This window comes from Tauraco erythrolophus, chromosome 6 (genome assembly GCF_009769465.1).
Source record: "Tauraco erythrolophus isolate bTauEry1 chromosome 6, bTauEry1.pri, whole genome shotgun sequence".
Classification (NCBI taxonomy): Eukaryota; Metazoa; Chordata; class Aves; order Musophagiformes; family Musophagidae; genus Tauraco; species Tauraco erythrolophus.
In genome coordinates, this window is record NC_141470.1 from 57,699,754 (window position 1) to 57,712,742 (window position 12,989).

At 35.1% G+C, this 12,989-nt stretch overlaps 1 protein-coding gene across 1 annotated transcript in view; it reads left to right on the forward strand.

Annotated features, from left to right (window-relative positions):
• The window catches only part of AK7 (adenylate kinase 7), a 31,841-nt gene that overhangs the window by 7,095 nt on the left and 11,757 nt on the right, over nt 1-12,989 (forward strand). The window contains exons 6-13 of the mRNA XM_086613466.1: nt 1,870-1,953; nt 2,530-2,618; nt 3,139-3,229; nt 5,913-5,990; nt 6,734-6,883; nt 8,359-8,487; nt 8,794-8,935; nt 11,961-12,089. Coding sequence (XP_086469592.1) covers nt 1,870-1,953; nt 2,530-2,618; nt 3,139-3,229; nt 5,913-5,990; nt 6,734-6,883; nt 8,359-8,487; nt 8,794-8,935; nt 11,961-12,089 — 892 coding nt within the window. The remainder of the gene's footprint in view (nt 1-1,869; nt 1,954-2,529; nt 2,619-3,138; nt 3,230-5,912; nt 5,991-6,733; nt 6,884-8,358; nt 8,488-8,793; nt 8,936-11,960; nt 12,090-12,989) is intronic.

Consider the following 12,989-nt stretch of genomic DNA (forward strand, 5'->3'; position numbering starts at 1 on the left):
GCTTTTCTGAGAAGTCGCCTACTCTGGGGTCCTGCCAAATTCAGAATCCTTGGAGAAACATCTGCCTAGCACAGACAGAAGAGCTCTTCATCTCCTAGCTCTGTTCTCAGTGGCATCACAGTTCCTGAATCCATTAATTTAGACCTATTTCCTACTTCAATCATTTTAATAGAATAAAACAAACAAGCAAACCAACGACGTAAAACGATGAAAGCCAAGAACTGATTATCGTGGCTAGATTCTGACATCTAGTGGCCTTAATGAATATTACACAGGAACGTGAAGGTCTTTAGCCATGACTAAACATGCTGTCTCCAACTGGGGCTTGCCTAATAATTACCTTGTTTTTTAAATTAAGTATATCGAAGTCATCTCAAATAGTACCTTCTCATATGTGTGACGTGACACTAAAGAGGGATTTTTAGAGAACTCGAACCTGTTTCCGAGGTTTGTATTTCGGTGAAATACAGCACTCGGTGCCAAACTGTGGTTTGTCTCCGCAAGTGGCTACTGCAGAAACTACTGCAAGGTAAATGGAAGAAAATCCTGTGTGTTACATTCTTCTTAGGGCAGGTGAGAAATAGCACCTCCTGTGATTCACAAGAGGCAGGTTTTTCCTGCTGAGAGATGGAAATTACAGCATGTCTTCTGGGGCATGTTTACAGTCTGTCCAGAGCAATGCAGAGCTGCTGCTGTTAGGGTACAGTTTCTATCATGGTGCTGCCCAAGCAAACTAAGTGGGGGAGCAATTATGCTGTCTGAAATGCCTTCTAATTTTAAAGTTTCTTGTGATTACTAACAAGCTGTTGCATTCAACTGAGTTGAGGTAGTTTTTATACAAAGTTTTATTTTGTAAGTAGATAGATAAAAACACATACACAGATAAAATACACCAATGTTATAACTTGTCATCCCTTTATATGATGCTTTGCTTCTGCAATCAAAGGTTGGCCAGCAGTGTTCTTAGTTCTATGTTTCTGAAATATTATAAAGATGATAACAAAAGATGCATTTTTTCACAAAAGAAGTAGATCTCAAATCTGGGCATTTATTTCCTCTGGTAAATGCAGGTTCTTTTACATAGTGTTAAGTAGATATATAACGTCTAGGATCTTTACAACATGAGAATTCTTTAATAATTTTGTTTCACCTTAAAAATTTCAAAGTGACTGGTCCTAATGTAAAGGATTTTCTTGGAAGTTTTTCCTTCTTGAGATGATTTACAATTTTTTTTTTCTTTATATAACCATCCTCAACACTGATCCAAGCAGTAACATTACACATAAATAGGCAGCCAGGACAGGCAATTTTATGACTTTATGCAATAATGATCGGCAAAAAATACATGGGTAGATTGTGATGTGTGGTTAGGAAAACACTTAGATAGTTCACAGATTTATTTTTTTTACATCATATATCAAATTGAATGTAAAACAATTGTAAAATCCAGCATTTCCCAGTTCTTTAGGCAGTCAAATGCAAATATAATGCAATTTAAAAAATAGCTTCAATGAATTTCAGAGTTATTTTTATTGGAAATAGAAAGTAGAGAGATGAGTTATCCTGTTCTCTTCATTGATTTACATAACTTGCTTCCAATTTTTTTGACTCTTAAATTTTTTTTAGAATTTCAGTTCAAATATAGACAGGTCAATTCTGATCAAGCAATCCTTTTTTTTTAAGGAAATATTAGCAATATGATTGATGAAACTACAGGATATGCAATGATTGATCTAGGTACAAATTTTAAGTGATATAATTTACACATTTTGTATATTTAGTACACAAGTACTTAAGTTTCAAGATAAGCCAGTAGCCCATTTGCAGTACCATATTTCTTAAAACTTTCTTGTTGATTTTACTTCCCAGAACAAACACAAATTTTCAACTTATGTTGTTGCCTCAGGACATCAATATGGAGCTGGGGAAGGAGTCTTGCACTACTTTTTTAAGGTAGATATCCAACTATTTTTGAAGGTTCGTTTAATTTCTAGAGGCAAACCACAATGGAATTGAATGTATTTTTAGTAGCTTTGGTATGATAAGCTTAATGCTTTTGTGAACAAAACTGATTATTTGATCCCTTTGAAATGTTCTAGCTACAGTGGAAGTGTTTTCCACTTTTTTGGCTCTATATGTTTTTTAAGTTTTTTTTTCCATAGTTAACAGTATCTCTGTATGTACTTTACAGTGAAAACATTTCTCTAATATCAATGAAATCAGGAAAAATGTCTTTCTTCTCAACATTGTACTCTCTCTTTTCCAAGCATTTCTTTTATTTGGAATACAAAATAACATTTGTCAAGATCAAAGACTATACTTTAAAACAAAAAAGATTTCTTTTTAGTAGACTGCCAGTCAGTATTTCTCAAGAACTGTTTCCTTTACTGCAGTTCCATTAATCATTCAAGAAACTGAACTTTAAATCCTGAATATGTAGATTTGCCTAGTAAGCAAATGCTCCCTTTTTTATCTCTAGTTGAAAGTAGTGAGTTTTCTCCTCACTTCATTCTCTATTTGTATTTTCAGATAGGTTGGCTTAGTGAGACTCCTGCCATACCTATTTTCGGAGATGGAAACAATTTTGTTCCAACCATTCATGTTCTTGATTTAGCAGCGTAAGTAAAAGAAATTTCCCCTGAACAATAATTGATGCCTAGCTAGATTACAAATCCAAATCTACTAGGGTACTGTGGCTTTTGAATTGGGGTAGGTGGGTTTAAGAACACTCTTTGACCCTTCCTACTGAGTCAAACAAAGACTTCTGTTTCTTTAATAGTAAATAGGCCTTCTGGAAAACTTATCTGACTGGTGGTATGCTTTTAAGAAATTATTAGCAATGCTTGATCTAGAGTATGATAGCAGTTAACTGGCACAGAACTGGAAATGAATCGTGGACTCTACAGCAAGCTGAGTTAATGTCTTCTATAGACGTTGTTTTTTATCCTTTGAATTTCTTTCCAAATAAAGTATCTAGCTGTGCTTCTTTGTTATGGAAAATGTATATGGAAATGTCATGCTCTGAGAAGTTCTGCAAGATTTTACAAACTCTTTATGCTCTTTCTGGAATGCATTTAATAATGAAAGGCCCGTATGCTTCTCTGCCCACTGGTCCTGACACTGCGTGCTATGTTTCAGAGTGTTACAAAATGTAGCAGACCAGAGGCCAAGGTCTCAGTATATACTTGCAGTAGATGAATCTGTGCACACTCTTCAAGAATTAATAAAGGTAAGAGATTTGATTCTTTTTTTTTTCAGATATCTTTATGGTTTTAAAAACTATAAATTTTACTAAAGTAGAAATTCCTAGGTCTTCCTGAATTATCTTGTGTAGTACATGACATAGAAAATTGTTTTGAAATCATCCAAGACTTCTGTCCTTTGAACAATATACATTACTTGGACCTGATTTTGCAGAACTAGCTTTTGCAGTATTATTATTATTAACTTAAATAGAAATTTTACCTAAGAAATTGTTATGGGATTAATAGTACTCTAATTAGATAGTCAAAGTCTTTATGATGTTTTTTCCTTAATTTTGTAGGTAGATATCTTGTTTTTGCAAGCATTTGAAATTAAGTCTAGAAAGAGGCTGGATGACACTGTTGAACTATACACTGATAGTGAGCATTAACTAATGAAATATGAGACTTGCTCATATAGATTGAGCAAATGTTACGTAAGGACCAAACAAAACAACTTGATATTTTTTGTTTGTGTCAAAGAGTGTTTCATGGAGCACTGTGTTAGGGAATTCACAAGAAGATGCAACCTTTGTTTTGGTTCAGGTAAATATACAGGGTCTTACTGAAAAGTTAATAGTTAAAGAGCCATTCTGTATAAGTGGCCATATTGCAATTAGTCAACATTCCCATGGAAGAAGCAAAGGTCAAAATAACTTTTGCAGCTGCGGTCAACCATAGGAAAGAGCATTATATAAAAACGAACACAAAAGGCATTAAAAATATTAAATCTTTGGAGGAGAAGGATAGAGGCTATTGAAACTTACATTATTATTCATATAAGGACATTGCTTGCTACTTGTTAAAAATGATAAAGAGTAAATGAAAATTAGCATGGTTAAACTGTATGTTGAGAAAAACAAGATGGCAGGCTTCAAAAGACATGATTGCGTTCAGATGAAGAAAATAGAATAGAAAAGATCATGAAATCTGGCAAGATAAGTGAAAAAAACCCTTGAAGATCAATTAACAGGAAGGACTCAAAATCAATATCCTGTTCCCAAACTATTAAAAACCAGAAAGCCTACCAGAAAATCTATAAGGCAAATTGATTATTGTAGTATAAAAGGAGGACTTAGAGAAGACAAGGCAGTAGTAGAGATGCTTTGTGTTAGTGGACACGGGTAAGAATTTGGAAATATCTTAATGCCTCAGGATATCTTTGTGGATAACTTTTTAGAGAAACTGTATAAAACTAAAGTAACTGTAGAAAAGTTTATAGAATGAACTGACAAAATGACCACTAAGAAACCGCCAGTCTTATGCTATTTGCTGAAGAAGTCGAAAAATCCAAGGATGAAATAACTTTGAATTGCTAATTTGTGCATAGGACCTGCTGTTTAGCACTGTCCTGGCACTTGAAGACTGGAGGATGGTAAATGTGATGCCAATGTAAAAAGAGAGGTTCCTGAAATGTTTTGGGAATTACAGGCCAATATGCCTAATGACATTGGCTATTAACCAGGTACATTGTTAGAAATTATAATAAATGCATTAAAGGACACCCAGATACATATGATCTATTTGGGAAGAGCCAATGTGACTTTTGTAAAATACTTTCCCAAGAAATACATTAAAAAAAAGTACTTTCAAATGCTTTGGAAACCTCCTGAAGTTCTTTGATGTGACCAAAAAACATGGAAAAGGGTGAACGAGCTGATGTAGTCTACTTGAATTTCCCAAAGGCTTTCCAAGAATTACTTCACTAAAAGATGTTGAGAAGCAGCTAAGCACCCTAAGAAAAGTGGTTGGGTCCTTTCATGAGTATGTGGTTGTTCAGAAACAGGAAATAGAGGGCAGAAACGGACAGTTCTTGTAGAGACAGGAAGTTGCCAGTGGAGAGAGTGTTACATCGTGCGCTGATGGGAGCTGTCTTGGCAGGGAGTGGTACCAGCCCAAGGGAAGACTGGAAAGGTACATGGGAGAGAAATACCGTGAGGGTTACTTTGATAAGCAGCAGCTATTTCTAGTTTAAGAACTCTCTGAGCTGAAAATAGTTGAAGATTAGAAGAGTATCTGGAAGAAGTATCATATATGCTTTTCCCATTCTTGCTTTCATTTAGGCATCCACTAGTTGACATCATTGGAGACAGAATGCTGGAATATATGTAGATTTGATGTGATGCTCTATATCAATTCTTATGGTTTTATGGAATCTAGTGAGGCTTAAAATCTATTTTAAAGGCTGTAGGAGTAACTAACAATTCCTGTCTAATGATGAAATGAAAATGTTAAATGGAGAGGTATTGATGGCATTGGTCTGAAAACCCTTCCTGATTGTTAACAGAATTAAATACTTCAAGAACCTGAAGTGAAAATGCTGGGAAATAAAGTAAGTCTTCAAATAGATCTTAAGCAGCAGGAACTCGTACATAGATTTAAGAGCTTTGGAGCACTTTTCTGTGGTTTTGAGTTGGTTGGTTGTTGTTTGTTTGGGTTTTTTTTATTGCCAGTACTAAAGAGGAAGTGATGTCTAGCAAAACAAAGGTGTTTATACTAATACTAAAGTTAAAACACTATTCTTTGATCTGTCTATTTCAAATCAGTATACTGACTTTTCAGGTATAGTGTAACATAAAATTTAAAGCATATATTTTATCCACAGAAATCCTGTTTATTTTTTTCTAAGAATGTGATTTGATAAGTGTATTTGTTTTTCTTTTTCGATAGTGTATCAGTAAAAATGTTGGACCGGGAAAAACTGAGAAGATTCCAAAAGAAAATGCATTCCTGAGCAAAGAGTTAACAGTTAGTAGTTTTTTCCCGTTTTATTACTTAAGGAAAGGATGTAAACTTATAATATCATGAAATGTATAATTTATTTTTTTATTTCACCAGAAAACTTTAACTCTAAAATATGCCTGAAGATATATACATTGAGTTTAAGTTTAGAAAATAAATAAACTAAAATTTAACCATCATAGAACAGACTATTTTGAAGAGTTACAGCCTGATTTAGAAAAGCAGTGAAGCACTGATGTCACTGTTGCACTGAGCATACTGAAGTGCTCAAAGAAAACCTACACAAAATGAAAAAAAAAAAAACAAAAAAAAAGTTGAGTGAGGTGCTACTAAGGCTGATGAACGTAGCATACATAAATTATTTAGTATTCATCTATTTATCTGAAATATACTGTACATAGAAGCAATAAACAAATTACAACCCTGTTACTCTTAGGATGATACTTGATACATTTGTGAAAGAGGTTATTCCCTGCAATTATACGAAACGTTTGTATTACATAGAATAATCATTTAATGGTTCATGTTTTAATAGTTCATGAGAATACTCAAATACAAATATACATTAGAAATGTTTATATTTTTAAAAAGCTTAAAATGTCTGGTTTGCTTTGTAAGCAAACCTTCTTTCCCTATGCTTTAATTCTTTCTATTCTCACCCCTCCATTCTAGTCTTTATTTTAAGCTAGCAGTGTTCTTTTAACATGAATAGCTTAAGTCTGTAAATAAATGTAGTTTTGCTCCCTCAGCAAATGCATTTGGATATGTTGCTTGTGAACCTGCGAATGGAATCTGTGTTTCTGAAAGACACTTTCAACATTAAGTGGGTTGCTCAGGCAGGACTTGTGGAGAACATTAAACAAATCGTCAAGGAATACAAGCAAAGTCGCGGATTACTGGTAATGGTTTGGTCTAATCTGTTTTAAAGTGCTCCTTTCTTTTTTTTCCCAATAGAAATGCTCATATAAACACAAACTTCAATTTTTTTAAGTAAAAATACGTGGAGGACTGATACAGCTGCAAAATAAGTGAACATGAAAACTGAAAATTAAATTGAATAAGTTAAAAAAGAGGACATATAATTAAAACAATAATAATTTTTATTTCTTTTATGCTTAAAACCGAAACCCTGTAAATGCAAATAAGCTTCCTGAGGGAGAAGCCACTGTTCTGAAACTAATTTCTGTATGCAATATATGACATTCCTGGTATATTTTGCTTCATGAACACAATAAGTGTATCTTTTATTTAAGCTTTTTTCTAATAGTCAGCAGTTAGGTGAGTATTTTGGGTCCTTCATTACATTTAGCGAGCCAGGTTATTCAATTGCAATGTAGCTTTCACTTTACCCTGCTCTGTTGTATAATGTACTGAGCAACTTTGCTGTTTCCTATGTTAGCTTAATATTTAGAATTTCATATGTGTAGGGAAGGTTATTGGAAGGTGCAGAAAAATGCTTGCATACATGCAAGTTTTGATTGGTACGATAAAGCTGTTCAGCATGTCTAAATGCTGTTCAAATTTGGAACAGGAGTTCAGGAGATGTAAAACAGAATTCAACTACCGTCGCCCAAGGTCGGTTGTTGCAAAGTCTCTGCATATCTCTAAGAGGATCATCAGATATGTGTTTGGGTTAAACTACTGTATTTGAGTATGTATGGATGTAATTCAAAAAATTCAGTACAAAATACAGACACAACAAGTAGCAAGGAGAGGAAAGGCTAGCTAGACCTCTATCCCTGTCACTACTCTATTAAATTTGCAGAGTTTGCACCATCAGATTTAGTGAATTAAGGCAGTTAATGATGCATGATTTTGAGTTTTCTTGCATAATATATTTAATAAGTTTATACTGAAATCTTAATTACACTTACTCATCCACAGGCTAAGTAGATTGAAATGAGAAATCGATAATATCTTAATATTGTGATGGATCTGGAATTTTTGAGGTCAAAATAACCATTGTGATGACAGAACTCTACCTCAGTTGGGAAATAGAATCATTGCATGTGTGTAGTAGAGTATCTGCCACTTCATTCCAAAATTCACTGCATCCTATCTATGGGGTTGTGTTTCGTCTCTTTTGATTGTTCAAATAGTAATAGTGCCACTAGAAGTTGGTCCGTGAATCTACTAAATAGAAGCGTGCTTTTTCTCCAATGGTAAAGTTGTACATTTAAATTAAGTAGCTGTGTTACACAGCTGTGGATGTGTATAGGAGATAGTCAGTGAAAAATAAATAAATGAATAAAACAAAAATATATTTTCAGATTTAATTATAATAGTTGTTATTTCCTATTAGTTTAGTAAAAAGATTGTTTCTTTTACATAAAAAACATCCGTATTGTTTGATTGATATTATTTTTTTTTTCAGCCTCTCAAAGTTTGCATTCATGGTCCTCCTGGAGTTGGCAAATCTACTGTTGCTGAAGAGCTATGCAAACACTACAAACTACATTGCATTAAGATAAACGATGTGATTACTGAAACAATAGCAAATCTGGTGTGTTTCTGTTTTCATATAATGCTATTATTTTAATTTCTGTGATTTTAAAATGTTTGACGTCATTTAAAAATTAGTTATAATTCCATTATTTTAGAATGGAAATATCTTTTGACATACTGATCACCTCTGAGGGATACACTGAACTCTTTTTAGAGACTGAAGATTGCTCAGTATCTCACTGTCCAGGAGTACACATGAAATGAATTGTTTAATCTTATTTTTTTCCTTTTATTCCATCTGTGTGTGAAAGGATTTTGGCTATGGAATTTCTGAACCTATTCATACTTCTGTTCTTGTCTTCAGGAGAAAATCCTTGCTGCTAAAGAACTGGGCTCTGACAGTGTGGGAGGAGAGGAAGAAGATGATGAAGAGGAGGAGGGTAAAAATGTAGAAGCTGCACAAGAGTTATTAGCTGGAATAAAAGAAAACATGGAGCAGAATGCAGGTAGGAAATACAAAGTGCTAAGATGGGATTTAGGTAACTAGTGCAACCCTATGCAAACGGAAAATGAGGAAACAAATTTGTGCTTATAGAATCATAGAATCATTTAGGTTGGAAAAGACCTTAAAGATCATCCGAGTCCAATCATTAACCTAGCACTGCCAAGTCCACCATATCCCTAAGCACCACATCTACATGTCTTTTAAATACCTCCAGGGATGGTGACTCAATCACTTCCCTGGGCAGCCTGTTCCAATGCTTGACAACTCTTTCAGTGAAGAAATATTTCCCAACATCCAATCTAAACCTTCCCTGGCACAACTTGAGGCCATTTCCTCTTGTCCTATCACTTTTTACTTGGGAGAAGAGATGGACACTCACCTCGCTACAGCTCCCTTTCAGGTAGTTGTAGAGAGCAATAAGGTCTCCTCTCAGCCTCTTTATCTCCAGGCTAAACAACCCCAGTTCCCTGAGCCACTCCTCATAAGACTTGTGCTCTAGACCTTTCACCAGCTTTGTTGCTCTTCTTTGGACATGCTCCAGCACCTCAATGTCTTTCTTGTAGTGAGGGGCCCAAAACTGAACACAGTATTTGAGGTGCAGCTTCAGCAGTGCCGAGTACAGGGGGACAATCACTTCCCTAGTCCTGCTGGCCACACTATTTCTGAGACAAGCCAGGATGCTATTGGCCTTCTTGGCCACCTGCACACACTGCTGGTTCTTATTCAGCTGGCTATCGACTAACAGCCTCAGATCCTTTTCAGCTGGACGGCTTTCCAGCCACTCTTCCCCAAGCCTGAAGCGTTTCATGGGGTTGTTGTGACCCAAGTGCAGGACCCAGCACTCGGCCTTGTTGAACCTCATACAATTGGCCTCAGCCCATCGATCCAGCCTGTCCAGATCCCTCTGTACAGCCTTCCTACCCTCAAGCAGATCAACACTTCTGCCCAGCTTTGTCATCTGCAAACTTACTGAGAGTGCGCTCGATCTCCTTGAACTTTTATGTACTTTAGAACTTTTACGTCCTAATGTTATCCAACAATGAAGGGGTTAAATTTTGTGAAATAATTTCATGAAGGATTTAGTACGCTGTTTGCACATATATAAAGAAGACAGATATGCACACAAGGTCCAAGAACAGGATGACCATCCTTGAAGCTGTCAGGAGTGATTAGTGGAGAAACTCCTTATCAAGAGTTGGCTGTCCTTGAAAGGGGAATATCCCAGAAAATGTACAAATTTTATTATCATGTTTTGGATTGTCTGCATGCGCAGCAGTAACTAGGGTGAATGGTAATTCCAGCAGGGGGAGAACGTGACCACTGACTCATGGACCAGCTACCCTAAACATACCTCAGACCCAAAAGAAAGGGGCAGAGGAAAAGGACTGAGCATGGGAAATAATGTAAAGCGACAGAAAATGAACCAATTGTTGAAGAGATTAAAAATGAATATGTAAATATGCTAACGATTTCAGGGAGGTGTTATGAATATGTATGATTACAGTGTGTAACTGAGTTTCTATCCAGGGTCCCGGTGTGCATCCTAGGTGGAGATATCCCCCGTGCACCCGGCCGGTCCCGCCACAAAGTAACGCCGCTTTCTGACACTACCAATTGTGTCAGGGAGTTTCTGTCCGGATTTCCGGTGACACTGTTAAAAGCACCTGTATGTATGTACGGGTGCTGTCCATTTGTATGTACCTTATTTAAAATCAAATACAACATTTTACATTATACATTATGTACCTGTATATTAAAAGTGATATGTTTTTTTAAACACTGTGGTGCTTTTTTGATTGTAAAAGTTCCATCCTGCTACTTCTTTCTACATTTCATATAATTCGATTTACCCTATAAGTTGATATACAAGTAACAACAGCATACTCAGAAGCATTAGATCCTTGGCCAGACTTTTTAATAACATATTTTCTTCTCAGAATACGGAACATAATTTATATAATATAAAGTAAAAAGTTTTATCAAATATGAAAAGAAAAAGATATTATTCTGGTAAGAAAAAGAATTAGTACACTGTCATGAGTATGTGTCATGTGGGTATTTTAAGTACCTCATACTTCATTTTGTCCATCTCTAAAAAGTACATAGTATTTACTGAAGCCCATAAAGAATTTTGAAGTCTGCAGATTGAAAAAGATTCATAAAAATTACCATTACTGAAAAGTAGTAATTATTGTCTATATATGAATAAAGTCATGTGGTTTTTGACTTAATGCTTAACATTTTCCATGCGGTATAAAGCGATCCCACCTAAAAATGTTTTCTGTCACTAAAGGTTTACCTGATTTGTGTCTTGTGTATCTGAAAAGCAATGAATTTGTAACACACCCAAAAGCTTCAGAATGAGGTCTATGGCAGCATCTCTTCTGCATACCTTGCTTTGTTGTTTAAAATAATAATGCCTTTTATAATAGTAACATACTTTTAAGATTACACTGGTTTAAAAGCTGAAGGAAAATAAAGTTGGAAAACTGAAGTCAATGGTTGCAAAAGGACAAAAAATCAGATCAAACCAAACATTTTAATCCCACGCATTTGCTCAACAATGTAGGCTAAGTTAATAAACCGCTTCATATCTTGATCTATTAATCTGAAAATGAAACTTGTAAAACCTATCTCATGTTTGTTTTGCAAGACTATCTTTAAGTCTTACAGTTAATTGCAAATAGAAAATGATTGCTTTGTCACATTTTTTTCTACAAATATTTCTTTGATGCTTCTATTAAAATCTGATTGCATTATTATAAAAAAAAAAACTAATCTCATGTTTAGTATCCTTAAGTTCTCATATTTATATCCTTCACAAATGTAATTTTATTTTAGAGCTACAGATTTATATTCTATAAATCACTGGCAACATGTAATATACAAATGGTAACTCAAAATATATCATTTTTTTAGGGTCTAAATAGAAGTTTCACTGTTAAATTAATTAAAACGTTAGTAAAATAATTTCAGATATCTCTTTTCCATAAACTACGTACTTATTAACCTTCTTTGTGCCTCAGGTCATCTAGATGATCAGTATGTTGTTAAGTTGGTGAAGGATAAGCTCAAATCCATGCCTTGTAGGAATCAGGGATATGTTTTAGATGGGTTCCCAGAGACATATGAACAGGCAAAAGATCTTTTTAATTGTAAGTACTGCTGCTTTTGTTTTTATTGCTGCTAATATTGTCATTATCATTATTGTTCTCAGTACATATTAGTTGAAGTGCATCAGGACTGTAATGACTGCAGTGCAGGACACAAAACAAAGTTGTTTTCACCTGGTGCTTGAAACGTAAGGATTGTAATGTACCTTATTTAATTCAAGCATGAGATATTTTTCAAACTATCTTTACTGGCAAAGGACTAAATAAATGCACAAATATGGAGGAGACATCCTTGTTCTGTGTTGGTCTACTCCACTCAAGCAAGGTCTACAGCAGAATTTCTTCATAATATTTAAAGGCTGCTTAATGAGGGGATCTAGCCAGTGCACCAATATTTTCTAATTTATTTTCTAATATATTTTCTAAGCCAGATTAAAGTGGGTATATTAGATCAGCTGCAGTAGATATGTCTTCAGAGGAGCTCTGAGACATACATTTCAAATTGTGAGCAAGCACTGTCCATGCATTAAGACCAAGCATCATCTCCATATGTAAATTATACATCATAAGGTTTGAAGGAAAACAAAACCCAGTCTTGTTCAACTTAATATGTTGGGCTGTAAATTGTCATGCTCAGCTGATGATCTTCAGGCAGTTTACTGACTATTCAGAACAGCAGACACTTAGTGACAGAAACCATTTTAACCATACTGCTGTAAAACATTTCTACTCAGTGTTCTGAGCCCTGTCCCTGATTTTGGCAGAATAAAGTACTTGGCAGGAGGAGGGGCCAGGGTCAGGACAGCAGCATGGACACATTTTAAAGTTGTGTATGCATGTGCATACTTCAGCTGTATAGGCAAATAACTATTAGTGTCCCAAGGCAGAATTCTGCGGTGGCTGGCAGCATGAATTACTAATTGAATTCTCTAACTTGGTGTC